The sequence below is a fragment of the Anopheles bellator genome, chromosome 1 (genome assembly GCF_943735745.2).
Source record: "Anopheles bellator chromosome 1, idAnoBellAS_SP24_06.2, whole genome shotgun sequence".
NCBI lineage: Eukaryota > Metazoa > Arthropoda > Insecta > Diptera > Culicidae > Anopheles > Anopheles bellator.
In genome coordinates, this window is record NC_071285.1 from 48,072,513 (window position 1) to 48,093,363 (window position 20,851).

The 20,851-nt window shown below is 52.5% G+C and overlaps 1 protein-coding gene across 1 annotated transcript in view; it reads right to left on the reverse strand.

Moving 5' to 3' along the window:
- LOC131215764 (LIM/homeobox protein Awh-like) overlaps nucleotides 1–20,851 on the reverse strand; it is a 34,941-nt gene that overhangs the window by 3,415 nt on the left and 10,675 nt on the right. The window contains exon 3 of the mRNA XM_058210159.1: nucleotides 5,450–5,631. Coding sequence (XP_058066142.1) covers nucleotides 5,450–5,631 — 182 coding nt within the window. The remainder of the gene's footprint in view (nucleotides 1–5,449; nucleotides 5,632–20,851) is intronic.

The following is a 20,851-nucleotide window of genomic DNA, read 5'->3' on the forward strand; positions in this document are numbered from 1 at the left end:
TTACACCGAGATCGAATTATCGAGCAACGAACCGGCGCGTCGGGTAAACCTGGCACCGAGGGCCGAGTGACACTCCCCGAGATACGACTTCGGAGTCCTTCGGATGGTGGCACCTGAGCGTGACGAACTGGCACGGCTAGGTTGAGTGAGAGAGTTGGGGTTGGCCATCAAACCTGTGGCAGGGAATAAATCTCGAATCCGCTGGAATGTGATCAACGTATCGCTGGCGGATCACTTTGCAGTTGCAACTATGTTGCGATCTACGTGGACCGTTTAATTGCGCACCAAGGAAAGGGAAAGGTACATAAAATGGGAAGGTTCTGGCGAATAAAGTGGCTTTATCATCACTAGACTGTTGTTTAGGCCAAAAAATCGGGCAGAAACAACGATGTTTGCAATCGAAGAAAATTATAAGCAAAACAGTTCACATTCGACCAAATTTGGCTTTTCGAGGTTCACATCGTCTCGGCCCTCTGAAAAGATTTTGAACCACCGATAAGCGCTGCTTTTGGTTATAATAGCTTCACCATAAGCCACAGTCAACAGTTCGATTACGTCCCAGCCCTTAGTTTCGTTTTCCACACAACATTTTATAAAGATTGCTTTTGCCATTCATTTGCCAAAACTTGTCCAAGTAAAACAGCTGTCAAAAATTGACTGATTACTCAAAATGGCCGAACTTTTCGCCATAAGTCACTCACATGTGTAGCAACAAAACGCCACAAAAAAAATCGAAAATCGGATAAACGTAGCCCGCGGAAATTCAAATGTCGCGAAAATGTTTGATCGAAAGGTGAAGAATCGTTTGATCGAAAATGTTGAAATAAATATGCCAAAGCGAGTTTAATAAATTAGTATTCGTTTCCGACCAGCCTTATCCGGATATATTTTCACTAAAAACCTCCCAAACGAACGTCTAATTCTCATTCGAATCCATCACGACTCGGCCAACAGGCAGTAGCCTCCGGTGGTGACCCGTCAAACGCATAGCACAAGCATCCCGCAGCGGCAGTAACGCCACCGGCGGGCCACTGGCCATCATGTTGTGCAAAGATAAACGACCCTCACAAGAGGGACGCATGTTGCGAACTGCCGATGTCGCGATCCTTTTTTTTATGCAACACACTAAAACATAAACCGAATCGGTTGCCAATTAAAAGCCCAAAAGCCCCAACGCGGAACAATTACATCACACCGCGTTGTGACGTTGTTGCGTGCATCTTCGTGCTCATCGTCCGAACGCTGCAACTGCGGCACTGATAAGCCCAGCGCCTGAACGGAAGCAACCCATCGGCCGCATGTTGGGCAGGTTGGACCGACTCGGCCGCGAACGTACGATACCGGGTGGTGTCTTGCCAGGCCCCATGCTCCGGCCCCGTGCCGGGCGAACGATAAATCATAAACTCGTTTGTAGCGACACCAAACACATTTATCACCCCGTATGCATCAGTCAACTCCTGGCCACTGGCAGGGGCAGCCATGGGGACACGCATGGGGGGGGTGTAAAACAACACCCGACCGACCACCGGGGGCCACGGGGGCACACACAGCAACCAACCACAACAGCAACGCCAGCGACGATCGGTGGTTTGTGGTTGAAATTTGAAGATTTCTCTTCGCCGCCTCATAACCTGGACGCGGCTAAGCGGTTGCCACTTGCCGACCCAATAAAGCGGCATCCCGGCATCCTGTCAGCCGACCGCAAACACCACATCAAGCATAACAGGCAGCAATCTTACTCCGAGGCCACAACAGCATCGGCCGCATCGTCATCCGTTTTGACGCACACTGCGGGCCAAGGGAAGTTGATCGCGATTTTATTGCCAGGGGTCCCCCCATTCGCGGTTGGTGATTGCGATCTACACCCCGGTCGAACATATGCTTCCCCAGTTTGTTACATTGTTTTTTCTTTGTCCCTTTTCTAGGACCCTGTTGTGCTCGAACGCTTCCAACGGTGGCTACTAATCAGCTTTGCACGATCTCATAAAATGTGTTCTAGCGGCCCCGAAAGCGTGCGGCATGATCGCTGCAGTCCGATAGCCGATTCTGGCCGGAACACCCCCGTGCCCGGAGAGGGTGGATCGGATCCCTTACATTGACTGACATTGGGACAAAAAGTTGCGCTCTCGTGAGGCGCTTAAATGGGGCATTAATCGTTCGGTAGAAATGGTTGGAGTGAAAATATTGACAATAATTCCCTCTGGCCACACTGAGTAGTGGTCCTTACGCGGGAGGGAAACAGTGTTTGGGGGGCCGTTCCTGAGGGCCGCGATGTCCCCACCGGTACGGAACGAGATGAACAAGGCGCGATATGTCTTGTTTAATTACAGTCGCGAGCTGCCCGGGGAGGGCGGGTTTCTGAGGGGGTTGTAGCATACCGCGGCACGGAACCGATCTGACAACGATACCGCGGGGCCGGTGCATGCTCCACACATGCGCGTGCGCGATCGTGCCCTGCCCGGACCCGGAGCAAGGAGCAAGCATTATGATCGGTCCCGCAGATATGCACTCCAAAGATTGCGCCTCTCTGTCTCTCTCTCACACTCACGCAGGCTCTGTCTCTCTCTCTGTGCCATTGCCGGTGAGTCCAGGCAAGGGCATACCGCATCACACGAAGCGCGAGTTCCGCGCCGGTTCCGATGTCAGATTTGCGCGATTTTGCACACTATAAATATTTATTTCGCACGTACCCGTTCGGTGAAGATTGATGGATTTATTTTTTTATTGAACCATCGGCCCCATTTTCTGCCCTCTCGACCGGCCCTCCCCATTCCCACTCCTCCAGCGGCCTCGTGCTACGCGAGACGCGACGATTGATGCGTTATGGACGCGTTGTTTTATTAATGCGCAGCGCAATTGATAAATATGCCAATTGATAAAAATGATAATGTTGGCCGGCTCATGGGGCTGGACAGGGTGAACCGGAACCGAACCGGGTGCATGCTCCCCATCCACGACCCAAGGGGGCCCAAGTGGCCTCGAAGGTACACGAAGTCCCACACCACGGGACCACCGGCTTCCGTTCTTCGGTCTGGCGCCAGCTCTCTGAAGTGCTCTCGGGCACGTCACGGAGCGATTTAAATGAAGCAATCGTGGGCCCCGCGGAGCGTGGATTAGACGCGGACCTGATCGCGGGACCTGATCTGAAAACGTCTCCCCATCCACCGTCTGTCGTGCCGGGTGCCCTGACAGGCGTCAAATGACATCGCAATTCCACCCCGTCCGGCCCCAGGAACGGGAATCGGGACACACATCGTCCCGATCGTGCCGATGTGCCGTGTGTCTGCCACGACAAGTTGAGGTCGCTGTCTAATAATCCGACAGTTCCATACTGAACGAGTGAACGCCCGAACGCCAGCCCGTCCGACGCCAGTCAGATAAAGTGTCGTGATATAATAATTCCATTTGGCGCATAAATAAATGCGCGCTGTCAAAACACCGGCCCTGCCCGCCAGTGCCGTCGGGCGAGATGCGTTCCGGTTCTTTCAGGCTTTCGCGTCTCTCATGCACCACTGGAGGGCTGCCTTTCTTATCGAAACAACTCGGCAGATCTCTGCAGACTGTCATTCCCGTTGATCACTTACTCGCACTTCGATCTTTCGTGCTCGAACGGCCTACAAGATGCAAGAAGGTTACGAAGAGTATTCTTTAAAAGTTCCGTACACTTCTGCCCGAAGCTCAACCAACATCCGGCCGTGTGATCCTGCGCGCAGTGGTCTGCGGTCCTTCGTCGCCTCGAGTGCGAGTCCTTCGCCGCCAACAACAACAATGACGAAAGCCCCGTCCACTTGGTCCCATCAATCGCACCGGTTCGTGCCGACCGACCCAGCGAGGATCGATTGTTCCCAGCGCTCGTCGATCGAGTGCGCGGAGATCAAAACATAAATATACATCAAACATCGCTCACGAATAAACGCCGGTGGGTCGTCGTTCCACCGACACCAAAACAGAGAAGGGAAATACTGTGAGCGTAGCGAATAAAAAAACCACACACAAAATACAAACTCCGTGAGGGACCATCGACGGTCGAAGCCAAGTGTCGAACGCCCGACCCGAGAGCCACACGGAGAAGATTAATAATCCGTTCGGCTGGCAACGGGGGTTCGTCGCTTCGAACGCCGCGCGCAAGTCTTTCGTTCGCCCGTTCGATTACAGCGGATCCCGCGGAATGGCGGCACCCTGGAAACGGATCCGATCCTGCTACAAACTGTCCTCCTCGACGTTGTGCTCGGGGGATCCAAAGCATCAAGGAAGCACCTCGCGGTTGTTGTTAGTTCACCGCAACGCACATTCCTCGATGCGATGGGCCCGGAAAGGGCCCCCGAAAAATATGGTTCACCGTGGCAGAGAAATATCAATAAATGATTTCACTTTATAAACGGGAAGGGAAAATGATTAATTTCTTCGGTTTCGGTGCGGTTTCAGCACCGATACCGGTACGATACTGGCCCCGTAACCGACCGGGATTCCTGTTCGGTTTTTTTTCGTTTCGTTCGTTCGGGTTGCTTTGGCCTCTAACAGGTCCGCGGTTGAGTTTTGTTTGACCGCCCCGAAAGGGCTTCTTATTTATTTTACTTTATTTCGGTGCCATTTATCGGTGCCCAGCTCGAACTGGCCGCGGTCAAGCGGCAGTGATGTTTGAATTATTGATAGAAATATCTCACTTTTTGGCCAACGGCTGTTCACCTCCTGGCTTCGGTTATTATTTTGTTGGTTGGTTCGTGGTCACCCCGCCGTGGTGGATTGTGAAATATGAGCGGACGGTTCGCACAGGCACAGGCCAACAATGGCACAGCAACACGTGCACCACAGACGGATTTGTAAGTGATTGACGCCCGGCTCGGGCATCGATCTTTATTTTTTATGATTATTAATGTATCCCTAATACATCGCCAGTCCGAGGCTCGCGCGGGCACTTTCCTAGCCACTCGGTGGTGGCCCGGATTCGGTTGTGCCTTTCTCTCTCGCTCGCTCTCTCACTCTTATGCCGGTTTACTCCCCGTTATGGGCTCCCTTTGCCCTTTGCCCGGACGTCGGGGGCCGTGAGAGAGCGTTATCCTTTGCGGAACGAGCCCAACATCATGATGATGATGATGGTGAGCTGGAAGTTGCCGGCGAGTGAGCGAGTGTAATATTTTAATTCTCAACGGGTTAAATCTTAATTATATGTAAACAAGACGTTCACGACGAGTTCCTCCGCCACGGCGCACGACATCGCCCGTCCGCCGCCCGTCCGCCCCGCCGGTATGGCACATTAATCATTCGGATCTATTAGAGGATAGATGGTGCCCTCCCCTGCATCAGTTTAGCGCACCGAAAGCGCGATCGTTCTGCACGGCAAGTTAATTGATGACATAATTTTATGGAACCAGCGTGGTTCGGGGCGCGGACCACCATCGCTGGATCGATTTAAATGAGTTCCATTTGATGACGGCATAGCTCTACTTACTTGGCATAGTCCGTCCGGCAGTAGACGTGTCGGTCGCGGAAGTAGCACGACGGTTGGCGCTCGAGCAGCGTCAGGCAGACGGAGCACCGCAGACAGGATCCGTGCCAGGCGCTACCATCGATGTCGAAGAGGTACTTATCGGCGATCGGCTCACCGCAGGCGGTGCATATCCGTAGCTCCGTCTGCAAAGCATTGGGGGAACAGAACATCCAAATTAGAAGTGCCATTGTTGTGGTCCCGGTTTATCGTACAAATCAGCAAACTGCCGTCAAGAAGCTTGTTTCACGTTCTTGTAGCTCACGGATCACGACATCAATTCCTTCCCAGCCGGAGGTTCGTCCTTTTTGAATCCGCCTCACAATTCGCTGTTAAGGACCCATTCGTTGCTGACGAATTTCGCCAGTCTGACGGAAGAATGGCGGATCGTTCGCCGAACAGTAGCCGCATGATTATCTTCCCGCTCGGCGGACAGTTTATTATTTTCCCATCCCGTTCAGGATCATCCCGGTGCAAGTCAAACGTTTGATCGCAGCCCACGGCCCAGCGATGCGACCCTATACGAAGTCCGGGAAGCTGAAAGTTCCGGTCCCCTTCTTATGTTTCGCAAAGTGACACCTTTGCGGTCGAACGGATCGGGTCTGCAAACGGCAGGACCCCGTGCTGCGTTCGTCCCTCTGCCACACGGTGGAGGTCAGAAGTGAAACTTCTGGCACAAATGGCGCCATTTTTCACGCCACACCAGTAAATCGCGCCCGACGCCGGTTTTTGCGAGTGATGCTTGACTTTCGGCTCTATATGGCACCCCTCTCCAGGACTCTAGGCTAGGGACCGGAGGGGTGATGCGCATCATCATTTGTTATTGTTTTGTTCGCCTTCGGGAGAGTGTGTGCATGTTCCGGAAATTGCACTGTCATACGCACATTAACAGCTGCTTACACCGCGGATCGGTTTCACACACCGCACAAAACATGGCCGTGATTTGACCGTTGGAACCCGGTGCCTCTTCGGGCAGCAAATTTATTATTTATTATTTTCGTATTAGAGAAACAAACGGAGATCGGTTCGCATCGTCATTTGGCCTGGGGTGCTGGGAATGGTGCCGCTTCCGGCCAGCATCCGTCGCTGGCCCGTCGTTTATCGCTGCACGCCCCTTGTTTGTTGGTTAAGCGAAGCCTCTCGAGCATCCCTCTATGACAAGCACAACGCAGGACAAACGGGCGAACAGCATATGACATTAATCATAACTTCGGGCTTCTTTTATATTCATGAAGATCTTCAATTAACATAAATGAAGAAAAATCTTGTTCGGCACCATATGCAAATGGGCCGTAGCCCGTAGCTTCGTCTTGGATTAATCTATCCTTTAAATCGTGGTAATTCATATAGTAGATTAGATAATTAGCCCGGCTTTGCGGGGTTTCTGTGGGTTCCAGTGATGAACTTTTACTATGTTAAACTTTTTTCCGTTATTTTTCCATTTAAAATACAAATAATTTTTACATCGATACTCATTCGTTTGGCTTTGTTTGATATTCCACCGAAGGGTCAGTGTCAAAGTTGGAGCAGGCGATGCATCACTTTCCTTAGCCCTACGGTCAAAGTGACGTTCAGGAAGCTATTGAAAGTAGGCTTTGATCGAAAGTTTAACACTGAAGTTACGAGCGTTACGGTACGAGCGGTAGTTTCTTTAAAGATTATCAAACAAATCTGGCGATTTTATAGCTCAGACGTGACCTCAACATCGTGCGAAATTCTAACCCTGTTTTCATAAATACTCTATCAAAAAAGGCAACCGGACAGGTAAGCCTTCAGCCCAACTCATTTAGCTATGTCAAACCGCTAAGAAGACTGCATCGCGCATCTCAATCTAATTTATCATTTCGGCTTCGCAAACATCCGAATGGTAAAATTCGGCACACGGCCATTGAGGACGATCCGTCATCCCGAAGAGAAAGGGACACGATAAATAATTACTTTCCTTCAACACTTCATTCACCGAATACTCCATCGGGCCGGCGCCGGCCGCTGGTCACCCGGTTGTCGTTATCTATCATCGTTAAACAGTTCCCCACCGAGAAATGAAGAAACAAAATACCGGCACCAATTTCCGTTGGACGAACGGACGCGCGACTTTCGCGACTTATCAGCGAATCTGTGCGTCAGTTTGGCTAGCTTTCCTAACTTTCTGACATCTGTGTTAGCCAAACGGCGCCGAAAAGTGTGTCAATCGAACGGCGGGAGTGAGCGAGATAGAGACAAGCGGACACAGTCCAACACTTCCAACACATTTTATTGACATCATTCGACAGGTTTAATGGTCCTCCGGGAGATCGTGGACCGGGCCTGGTTTTTCAGTCACCATCGAGTGAATAAACGCCAATATCGGAACGGATCGGTCTTCTTCCGTTTTGCGCATCTGGAGGATGCTACTTCAGCTCGGAGAGCCCCAAAAACACACGAGATCGGACAGGACAAAAAACAGCCCATCCTAATGTAATCAGATAAATCTCGGCGACAGGGAGCAATAAAACTGTCGTCGTACTTGTCACGTTCACACCGCTGCGAGGGCCTCTCTCCGCCTACGAAGTGAGTCGCCTGCGGGCTCAAGACGTCCAACTCGGCGCCAGCACTAAATGCGTCTCACGACGGGGGCTTCCACCTTTCTCCGATCGATCAGACGTCCCGGGCCCCCGGAGAACTGCAGTAATTAATATTGACATCGGAGGTCCCTGATTTGCTTGAATAAATCCTTACTAACGAAAGACGGGACGAATTCGCTTCGGCGAAAGGCGTCGCGCTGAAAGATCCATCAATTCGCGGACGACGCATCCCCAAAATCGGTCCTCGGATTAGCGGTCCCTCCGTGAGGTGTCACTAAAAATTGATTTATGATCGCCGTGCCGTGAGTCGAAACGTGACATTCAACGATTGGCCGCCTTGAAGGACGTCTGGGACGTCACCGAGCGCCTGCCGGGGCCCCACCAGGCGCCAGGTGGATGGAAAGCAAAAGTGAGCAGCACCCGGAGCGCCCCGTCGAGCCGTATTTTTCTGGCCCCAACGGGTGCACACATTATCATCGAATCGATTAGCGCCGCGCGATTTGCGCCAACTCGAGCGCCACCAGAGGTGCCGCCGCCTCTCACGCCAGGTAATCACATCAACCCGGTGGCGGGGATTGGGGCGCTAGTTGCGCCGCAACAACGCTAATGATCTTCATGGCTTTCATGGCGTTTCGGGTTTACGGCCTTCTTTTTCTTCGGACCCTGCACTGATCGTCTGCAGCTTCTGGGTTTTGTTTTCACCGCTTTTTCCTCCTCCGCCGTTCGGTGGCCGCCGGTCAACTCCTCAAACGGAAGCCAAGGTGCCAAGGGGGGCATCGTTACGTTTACGACGCAAAAAAGTGGGAGCGAAACAAAACTTGGACCTCCTAGATTTACTTAATTACCTCTAATCGAAGGTGCGCGAATGCGCGTAACGCATTACTGCGGCGGCCGATCTTAAGACGTATCCCATCTAGGCCAGCGATATGGCGAACGTACTTGGCAGGCGGCTTGACCGTACCCCGTTCGGTGCTACCGACTTTTCCCCCGGCGCCGAAATTGAGGTCGACGGAGTGAAAACACTCTAATGCTGCGCCAAGGCCCAAGGAGTGTGACCCAAGGAGCACTATACCAGCTGGACGAATTGGTGCACCGAACGATCGTACTCGCCAACGGAAAAAATTTGGGGGATTTTTTAGGTCTCGTCGCCCGGCTTTGGCTTTCGGTGGGCTGCACAGGTTATTGAGTAATTTTGAAACTCGCTTCGACCCGGCATCGTTCATCAATCAACCGCCACAAGCCTCAAGTGAGACCTTTCGGTGAGCCAAGACGCACCATTTCGGATGCGAGCTAGTGGAAAGCCCTATCCTTGACTAAACCGTGGCCGCGGCCGCTCACATGTTTCGGGTGGATTCCGAACGAAGGAAAAAGTGAAATAATATAAAAAGGGGCCCAACAACCAATCGATATTTGATGATCGATCATACAGCGTGGACCTTCTGGCGCTGCTGCAACCCGTTTGCGGCGTAATATCAGAAACCGTCATTTCTGGAGAAGTTTTAAAAGCATTGAGCAATGCAGCATGGAGTTAATATGCTTATTTGTGTTTTATTATTTTATTTTTTTATTATTTTTTATATTTACAATTTGCAAGGAGAACCCGCTAAACCCAGCTAAATTCTTGTCACTAGCCCCATAAACACTCTCAAGTAATTTCACGTCCTTTCCCTTTGTCGATTCTCACGTTCTCGTTCCCATACGAAAACCACGTTGAACCTAGCGGTACCTACCAAACAGTTCAGATGAACCGAATGTCACTCGATTTATGGACAACCTCCCGGTGCGGCGGAAAACGCTGAGCGAACGAAGAAATTAAATCATTTTGTCACTTGTCACCTCATGCACCGGTGCGCGCCAACATAATCCTTCCTCCCCACCCCGGGCCACACCGGGCCATAATCCATAATCTCGCCATATGACACCTTGCCACGCCACACCACCTGATGACTTCGTCACGATCATTTTTCACCCAAATTACTTCCTTTCCGAGCGGCCAGCGGTCGAAATTTGAATAAAAACCCTGGCTGGCTGGCTGGCTGGCCGGCCGGCCGGGGTCCGAAAACCTGTCGCACTCGGTTTAACGGTCGCCCGCGCTTTTAGCCCCACACCGGATTCGGACAACCCGTCGAGCCGAGTGTGGCGGCCGTAATCGTAAAACAAATCGTAGATCCACCTCAAAGGGTGTCTCAATCCACGAGGTCTGCAAAATGAGCTTCCAAGAAGGCGCCCCTGTCTTCGAGCCAATACTTTCCGTGCGCCAAGCCAAACAAATCGACCCTGATTGCTACAAATTTATGTTCGATTTTTCAACAATTTTCCCCAAAGCCGCGTGAAAACGGCGACCAGGTCGGCTGGGTTCGGAAAATAATTACACCACCATTCTGCCGCCCGAATGGTGGAATGTGGCAACCCTTCGGGAGGGCAACCCCCCGGGCCCGGTGCAAAGGGACCGCGTCCAACGCCGGGACCGACCGAAAAGGGTCTTCACTGTCCCTGAGCTCGCCCTGGTAAGACAATTCGATCGATACCAAAACCGGACCGGCACCGACGACGACGACCGTTTATGAGTTAATAAGACGCCGAAGGCCCCGAGATCGATACCCGCGAACCATCGAGGCAGCGAGCCGGTCCGGGTCTGGACGGGACCCCCGACCGCGTTTATTTACCGGTCGGCTTTCTACACCTTGTCCCGTGACAGTTATGAACCATCGGGGCAAGTTATTGTGACGATTACCGATAAATTTAGATAATATCTTGGGCCGCGGCCGCGCGCACGCGAGAGAGATGGCTCGACAGCGAGGCTCCTCGCTGTCGGCCGCCGGTGCTTATTCTGTTCTTCCTTTTTTCGATTCAAATCACGAGCCGGGACAGTGAGATCGTCGGACCGTTGTCGGAATGGACACAACGTCGGACGAATCTTTGAGTCGCGTAGTCTTGACCTTAGTGAACCTTAAAGGACCTACTGAAGATCACCTGTCGATCACAAGTTAGTTGGAAACGAAATGATTAGTAACTCAAAGTGTTACTTGGTAGTACATTTTATTTAAATTTAAACCCCATTTCTGGCCCACTCACAGGTTCGTCCTTGACCACCGTGTGGCCGTATCGTAAACGTCGCTCCGTGGCCAATCACCATGGGACGCGGTGACCGCATCAAGTCCCATTCTTCGTTCGTAGCGGAAGAGTAAAAGGTCCCGACGAGAGGGAAGATCAGCTCGCTGCCCTTAAACGTAAGCGATCGCCGACGTGACCACGGCGGCGGAGGCGATCGCGACGATCGGCATCGATTCCGGCACGGAGCCCCCGGATCAGTGCCACATTCGGAGCACCTACAGCCGATTTCGGACAGCCGACGATGGCGGTCCGCCGGGGTGCGGTGCGAATGCGAATCGGCGACGATCTTCCTTCTTGAAGGCACACACGGGGCGCAAACTATAAAACCCGGCACCGGCATGATAATCGCTTTTCATCTATATATATATATATGTGTATAAAAACGCATTTATTTTTTGTTCCTCTTTTTTTGTCGGAACGTCGGAAAATATTATTCAAATCGATCGATGTGCCGTCCGGACCGCCTGCGGTGCGCATCGACGACCGGGCAAGGGGTCCTGGCCGTCCCGTCGTCGTCAGTCAGTCAGTGAGCCAGTCCGCGTATGGTGAGAACTTGAGAAACGGTACCCATTTGCGTTTTGATTCCTTGCCGATCCTTTCGATCCTGCTGCGGCCGGATCGGTGAGAACCGTGGGCCTCCGCCAGCCACCCGCTCCTCACCAAACCGGTTCCGGGCGGCACGGTCGGCCCTAGTGCCGTGATAAATCCATTCATATTAGCATCTCAATGGCGGCTGGCGATCGGTCGCGGCCGCGCCATCCCGAGTCCGGAGGTTGATAAATTTATGATTTTATTGATTTACGAGGGCCGTAATATGCGAGCCGTCGTCGTCGGTCGGTGACGACTGCCGGTCATAGTGTTCCGGCGGCGGTAGCGGCGGCCACTTTATGGGCAGGCTATTTACAGCCCGCCGCTGCCAATACTCGGCCTCTGCGGATGCGACACCGGCCACGGAACACGATGACACGATGATGGCTAATCGATGGAACCGCGGGCCCACGGGGACTGGAATCCTTGTACCGATTATTAGATTCCTCCCGTTTACTGCCCACACCGGCAGCGGCCATAAACGGGGGCCCCCGGACGTAGCCACCGGACACCGGCGCAACGTGGGACTCGAGGGGCGCAGACCTGTTGCGTTTTATTGGCCCCGATCGGCCCACGCTCCGGTTCTCGGTTTGTGCTCGTCCGGTGGCCACCGCGACGCACGGTAGCACATCCTTCCGCCCTGCCGGCCCCTGGCTGGACCGGTAAGCAGATTAAGCTTCTAATAACATTTTAGACATTTTGTAACGACGTGCCGTAACGTTTTACGACCACCGCGGCCGCTGGCCATGGGAGAATGGCCGGCTGGCTGGCTCGACCTTGAATTTTGCAATGTTTTGCACACCACAGACCAGCCGGCCAGCAGGCAGCGAACGTTCCGTTCCGGTATTCAAATCAACCCGGGCCGGGGACCGGTACGGATCGACACACGATCGATCGGCTACATTTTATAACTTTATGAGTTAATCTCTTGGTTATAAATTCCGCTGAATTTTTTCGTTGTCTTCCTTCTTTTCAGCACCGTTAAAAGTTTATCGCGGTGCTGCACCGGTGAGAATGATTTCGTTTTACTTGCGGCCGGAATCGACCGGAGCATCCTTCAAGCATCGTCCTTTCGGTGTTGAACGTTGAAAAATGATAGCCGCAAGCAGGGCTACGTTTGAAGACGCGTAAACGGTGCCCAAAACGCATCATCTAACAGACGATGGGTGCGATCATCCTGATCGCGCTGTATCCGAGAGATCTCGCTTTGTTTTTTTTTTTACTAAAATGAAGTCATAAATTATCCCGGAAACTTGAGTCAAATAAAATAATGCTCACCACACGGGCCACGACCGGCACCGGGCGGCGGTATGGTTTTATGATGATGTATTTAAAGTAGCCCCACGGGTCCCGGGATCGTAAATAGTTGACGGAACGGAACGTCGGGCTCGCTGACTCACCTGGGACCCCGGGGGAACCCAGATGAGGTCCGCGCCGTGCCCAGAGTGCTTAATCTTGTTGACTGGTCCAACTAGATCGTAGGTCGATTTTTCGGGTCCAGCCTCGCCAGCCAGCGCCCCAGGATTGGGAAACTTCAGTTGTTTTAGCTTCAACCCGCCGGACGGCAAGGACGAGCGATGAAAAATGTACCCACCGTGCTTTCGGAACTATCGCCGGTCAAGCGGAGCGAAAAGGGAACCACGGCAAAAGCCTCGTGAACAAGTTCCAAATTTATGGCCACCCGACGCCCGACTCCGGGGCGCTCCGAATCCGCTTTTTTCTTCCCGGGTGGGGGGATTTATGAAAATTTATTTATTGGAACCCATTTCGTGGACCACGGGTGGGTCGTGTCTCCGGTCCCATCAAACGGTCCGCTCGCGCAAGAAGGACGCGGGAAGGACCGAACCGAGAGCTGCGCATAGACACAACATAAATCACAACAGAAAAGAACCGAAAAACACCTTCCAAAGGCCATTGCCGCGTGGTGGTGTGCGCGTGGCAATAGACGCACCATAAACGGTGGGTCAATTCTCTGATCGGTCACAAGCAGCTCGGCAGAGGGTATTTTAGCATAAGCCTTCCGGCGGCAGCAGGCTTACAGGGTTACCTACATCCACTGCCAGGCGATCTGCAGTGCGAAATCTGCAACAACTACAACTACGTCGGAGACCATCAAAGGTGTAGCTTTTGGCACAACTTTTCGCAGGAGTGCATCATTTTTACATGTTTACTTCTTCACATTTTTAATCCTTAAATTACTCTTTCATCGTGCCCGGTTTTCAGTCATTCTTTGTTTATTAACGTTCCTTAATGTCCAACTCGAAGGTATTCGTTGGTTCTCTCTCGGTTCTTCGATTATGCCCGGCTAGGAGATCTGGGCGTAATATTGATGTTTAGCTAATAAGCATGCAATTCTGAGTGTTGATCTCACCTGACCGGATGTTATCCGGATGCCGTTTAAAATGGAATGGAACAAAACAAACCGGATCCGCTGCTTACAGACCCTGGACGCTCTCGGTAAACAGTAGCATTCCTCCGAAGCGCTCCATCCGGATTCCATCCGACGAGGATCTATTTTCACTTGCCGACCCCTACCGTGCCGTGCGTCGGTCCGGACCATCGAAAGACCGTTTTCCATTCGGGGCTCGGATGAGCCGCCGGACCCTGCCGAGCCGGTGACGATAATAGTTTAAGTATGATGTCAACCAAGCCTGGCTCGATCACCGCCTCGTCGCCCATCCAGGTAGGCTGGGTGGACAGCGTTTCACAACAACGCCCTCGAAGCACGCCCGAAGAAAGCCACACGGCACAGCAGGCGAGCAGAGCAGAGCCAAGCACGGCAAGTTTGTTAGACGAGACCATCGGAAAGCGGACCAAGCGGTGCTTTAAAACGGTGTAATCCGATTAAAATCTTATTATTGACAACGGTCTGCCCCCGGCGGAGGACCCGCAGTGTGTGTCGCCTTGCCTGGCCCCAGCGGATCGTGTCACTCCTCCGTGGGAAGTGGATAGTGACAGAACACCGATGTTTACAGCCAACACGCGCCCAACCCGGGCGCGAACGTCTGGCCACATCGGACTAAACGTGAGTCGAACGCATTGTCACTTAATTTAAACTTGTCGCTTCGTGTTTCGTTTGCTGGCGACCGGAGAGATCTCGATCGTCGGGCCCCTTCGGGAGTCTAGACGCAGCCTTCGACAACATGCATTATGCGATGTTCGATTGGATGCCCACATCACAAAGGGAGCCCAGATCGGCCGCATCTTCATTAGGGATCATGTGGCTAAGAGAAAAAATGATATTGAATTATTTCTGGACACGTCATCAAGAAGAATGCAACAAAACTGCAAACATGAGCTCAGTAGCGGTACCGTGCAACAAATCGAACGCTACAATGAAGCCGTTTGTAGCAGTCCGGCACCAGCAGTTGTGCGTTCTCCGATCGCTATCCATCAAAGTCCAATCCATAACTCACATCGCAACCTACCCGGACACACTCGGTTGACACCGGGATCGGGAATCCCTCGAACCTTCGGTCGGTCGAACTTTGCGGACTGAACCCGAGCCGGTGGCCTAGATCGAACGCGCGGTCCGGCGGGATCCTTTCTCCCAAAGTCAAGCGAAAGCCGAGGTTGTGGCCATTACAACGACAGCGGCGATGATCGTAAAGCTTATACTTATGCTAATACGCAAAGTCAGCCCGGACATTAATCTTAATCCGGCAAAGGAGATTATCCTTTTGCGCTTCTGCGCACAGTTCGTTAGAAGGGACCAGCGGTGGACCCCGCGCCGTCCGTCCGGGGCATTGCCACGGGCGAAGGAGAGAATGGCAAGCGAGTGAGCTTGAGACCTCTCAGGCGAGAGGTCAGCAGCAACAAGTGGGCTCCGCGTGTCTTTGTCGCCGACCATCCGACCGACCGATCGGCCGAGGTTGTCCCGACACGCACACGGCACGGTGCATTGTAACGTATAAGGACCCGTATGAAACCTATCATAAGCCGCGCTAAGCTGGCCGTCCGAAACAGATATCCCACAAGCTGTCAATAGTCGTCGGGAGGTAAAGGTCGACCGTAGGTTTTCGAGTGCAGATTAGCCCTCTTTAACGGTCGATCGACGTCCCGCCGCTACAATGCGGTTTTGGTCGCATTTGCATTCTCGACCGAAAGGGAACCTTTGGCCGGAGGCTTTGTGCGGGAAATGTTAATCTGCGCCGACGAGAAAGCAGTCGCCATCACAGCTGACAATAAGGAGCCGTTAAGATTGAACCTTTGGCCCCGACGGTGTGCGGAACTCCGTACAAACATAAGGAAAAGCTTACCGTAAAACCATCAACACTGTGGTGCTTCAATTGAATAATGTTTCTTATCCTGTTCAAGCTTATGAAGTATTTGCGTTCGCATTTGTTAATTAAACTGTTTTAAGTCTCTGATCAACTGATAGGCTGTCAAGCTGTTTGAATTAATCTTAAGCCAACATAGAACGGACCTAGCCATGGCATGCCCCTTTATGATCGTTCGGGCGTCGCTATCAACGGGACGCCACATAAGTTACGCAACATCAGACAGGACACTCTTCAAATACGCACCGAACGGCTGAGCCTTCCCGCTGAGCGGTGTGCCAGAACCGAAAAACAAACGATCGTCCTGCCGGGGCCGGGTGCTTAATTGGCATTCTTCCGCCGTGGTAAGGACCGATAAACGGACGTCCGTGCCGTAAGGAGGGCTCACCCAGCCAGCCAGCCAGCCAGCTGCTCAAAATGGCCACACGTCCTTTTTCTAGGCGCATCTGTGTGTTGGTTTTCCCATTTTATCGTTTTTTTTTGCGTCCCTTTGTTTTTCGGCTGACTATTTGAGGACATTTAAGGGGCCGAGACACACTCGAGCAACCGAAAATTGTGTGGAAAATTAGTGTGAAAATCTGCACTCTGCCGCCGCAGCCGCAGCTGCTGCCCGGCCGGTCGAGGTGCTGAGGAAAGTGTAATTCCGGCCCGGCTCGAGTGGCTGTCATTGTCATTCCTTTTTTTGCCGTCCCCGTGAGGTGTCCGTGGCCATTCATCGAAACAAAACTGCCTTCCGTACCCAAGGAGGAGGTCCTTCGTAACGGTCAGCACGGTCTCGGTCCGGGTTTCTCCGGATTTAACGACGGTTTAATAATTTAAAGCATCCAGGGCCAGGGTCTTCCCGGGAGTTTCGGCCACATGTGGCGCTTGGACTGTGTAGGGTTTGAGCTATGAACTCGGTTGGCTGTTTATCTTACCGCCCTGTGGACCCTGGTCATTGCCTTTCAATCAATCTGGTATTGAAGAATCGAATATTGGCATCCAGTGCTACATCCTTCGGACCTTCAGTTCGGTAGTTTCGAGCCGTATTGCGAAGGCTGAGAAGGCATTAGGATTTTACACAGCATCTTTCAACATTAGCTTCAGATCATTAATAACGAATACGAATACGTGTCCGTGGTGTGATGTTTGGTTTGTTACTTTTGTTTTTCGGTACCGTACTAGCGCCACATCGACATGTTCCGTCACGCAGCCGGCCCCCAGGCGGCCCCCGAACGGCCCCAACCGGCCGTGGGCCGAGCTTTTGCCCAGAAAAGCTTCGCACCGTGCGTGGTATGCGATCATAATTTTCCCAATTTTTCACGCACTCCAATCTTAAATCTTCCGCCACATGGCGTAGCGCCGTTTGGCCGGCTCGGATACGCTCGGATCCGAATCGGGCGCCGCGCCGCACCGAAAGGCTTTATCTGCGTGATGGCCTCTCGGACCTCTCTGTGGGTTACGAACCTGTTGGCCGCGCGGTCCGCAATCGGTTTGATGATCGATCATCGACTTATGGGCACATTTGTCAGGCGCGAGGCCGCCAAGATTGGGAGGCCGGCCGCTCCGGGATTATGCTGGCCGCCGAGAGAGGTCGGTGAAACCATTCGCCTAAGCCGCGCGGAATGAAATGAAAAGCGATTTTCTCAACCGCGACGAAATGGTGCGCAGTTTCAAAACAATGGCCTAATGGCCCGTAACAGGTTCAAACCGTGACGCGCGTGCGGGCCTCACGTGGTTATGCAAAAAAGGCTGATGCTGTTTAGAAATTGTAATTCATTATTGAACTGCTGCCACAAAGGCCACAAGCTTTTCAGTTTTATCGACACACTTGGAATTAATAAGTAATAAATATTTAAACTCAAATAAGATAGATTTATCTACAAAGTAGCATTTAGACGGCAGATTCGAATCACAACAAACCACTAGGCGCTTCCTGCTGCCCGACATGTTCCAACATAAATGCTCAGCAAGCGAAGTAAAGGGCAGAGTCGCCCAAAAGTGATCCCCACAACACAACACCCCGTAGATTGGTGCGCTGCCGGCTCAATCGGTCAATCTTGTTGATGCTCTCCCTTCAGCCTCAAGTGTAGCCACATTTCAACAGCTCACACCGGCTCGAGAGGGTCCTCCACGGCCGCTTGTAGCAACCGTGATCGCGCGCACCGGAGCGGCAAACATTAGAGACTCGTCACGGTGAACATCTTCATAAGGGCGTCTGCTGCTGGCCTGCTGCTGCTGCTGCCGATTTGATCGCGCCATCGTCCCCAACTCGCTAGCGACTTTCTTGCCACGCTCCATCCAAGGCGGACGGAGATCAAGAAGATGGCGGAGGTTGCGCCTCGAGTGGCCGTATCGGTAACAGAAACTGTTTGCCACTCTTGGATGCTGGCTGGAAGAATCCAAGCCGCACTTCACGCCGTGGCCAGGTCGGCCGAGTGGCCGGCCACTCGCAGGAGCGCACTTGAGCCGCTCGGAGCCGCTCGGAACCTTCTGGGGGCTGCGAAGGAAGAAGAGGCTTTCGAGCTGCCACACAATGTTGCCTGGTCCGGGTGTCAGGCACTTGGCTCGAGTGGGGACCCTCGGTGTCTGCCTGGGTGACTTCCAAAAGGCTGTGCGCCGGCGTCGACCCGAAGACTCAATCCAACGTCACGCTACCGACGATCGACCGGTGAGGCCGAGATCTAATTACTGACCGCCCAAAAGTTCCCGTGCGCAGTGGTTAATCGTTTCCGGGACCGCCATAAAATAGCGTTTTGAATGTCCAGGATGGCCAACTTAGTGGTGGGCCTCGTAAAATGTTACATTTAATACCGCAGCGACGATCATCGCCGGTGCATGCTTTTGGCGCCGGCTGGACTACTTTTCGTCCTGTGATCCGCTCGGCGCCCGCCCAGCCAACGAGTTGATCGAGTTCCATCTGTTAACTGTTTTGGGGAGCGAATCGAAAAGCGAACACAAATAGTACGGCGGCAAAAATGCGGCCACCAACAACAACCCGACGGGGATGGTTCGCGTGATTTGCATAAATATGTTTTAAATGTAAATGATATCACCCGGTGCACCTTACCGGAGCCGGACAGACAGAACGGTTCGCCCGGTCGGCACTGCACTGTCGAGGCCGTAGAAACGGTCAGCAGCAGGTTGAATTCTTCGAACCCAAACTCCGTGGGGTTTTCGTTTAGCTATTAGCTCAAAATGTATGCTATTTCCGAACGCTCGAAACCACGCCATGCTGCGACCGTAGGAGGAGGTCAAATCCCAGACGAGACAACCCCCGTTTCGGTGAGCGTGTTAGGCCCGGGGCCAGTCCACTATTAGGTGGTTAGTGGAGGTGAAAATTATGCTCCACGACGAGCGACACGCTTCACGTTACGTCGGCGGTATCATGTTTCGAGATAGAAAGATTAGGCTTCTCGGTGTGCCCAACGGCGATAAATGTCTGCCGCTCCCGATCGGTGTGTCTATCAGGGGCAATTGTCGTAAAACACCTTCCGAAAACCTATTCGAGCGGAAGACGGCAATAAGCTTCTAGCTTCGGCCATATGCGAAGTGTTTTGCTTAACTATCGAATACGCGAATGACCGGGTGTGATTCGTTCGAACGGCTTGATCGTTCAATTCCGGAGCCCGGGGATTGTTTACGGCCGTTGAAGTATCATGTTTTACTGCATGGCGATATTGGGACATAAACCAGTCAGTCATCACACACAATACCAGGCCGATACCTAGTTTTGAATTAAGTTAGGCATAAAGCATGTTTTTCGTAAAATACTTTCTTCTTTTTCAAAAGCTCAATTCCTCAGTTCTGCTTGGTCGTAGTCAGGATAAATTCAATTGTGGCGAAACATCCTATCGGAACACAGGATCGTCTCGGTATCATGGTAGCGCAACAATGGGAGGGCCAAAGAATTTCACGACTTTCCGAAACCATCGAGATGTCCCCGCTTCGGGGCTAATCAACATCGGGCGATCTTCACACTGGAACCTTCATCGTTTCGCACCGCATAGAGACCATCCAGGGGAGTATCAAAGAAGAAACATCCTTCCTCTCGCGGCGATCCGATCGCTTTCCTATCGCACATTCCAAATCGATCGGCCCGATCCATGGATTGCCACCAACCAATAAGCCACCCAGCACGGCTGTGCCGAAAAATCGAAAGTTCAAATCGATTCAACACGCTCTTCAGAAACATTTCAAACAACCCATCCGTTAAGCATGGGGCCGTCCCCGCCACGGAGTGGTAAGAATCGTGGCCATGGCCAGGAGCATGATCTGCAACTATTCGGCCGCCAGTTATTCGAGGAATGCTGTCTGCGTGCCGTTTCCGGTATCGGCCACCTCGGAGTGTAAGCAAATGTTGTGGATCCGAGTGGATCACACCGAAGAGTATCCTTGTAATGGATGATCTCCATTTGAATATCTGCTACGCCGATACGACTTCCTGCTGCGCTGGGAAAAAAGCCTCACCGAAGTGTGTGATCCTCCTCAGAAAAGACTTCCTCACTTTCTGCGGTTGATGTATTACTCCCGTAGATCATCGTTCCCGACCGATGCGGGGACCCCATATCGTCCCGAAACGCGCCACATCACGCTCATTTCCATTATTTCATATTTTAATTTGATTTTATCTGCCGGCGGCGAGGTTACGGCGCTCTCGCAGCTGGAGCCGGCCGGTGCCGGACTTATTGCGCCATTTGCTCGGCGGCGATGACTAGTTTCGTTCGGCGGTTCGTTTCGTCAAACCGCCGACGGTACGCCGACAGGTTCAAAGCGGCTTGAAACCATAACACCGAGAACCGCGCGGCACGGCATTATGATTCAAATGATACAGGGGGTCG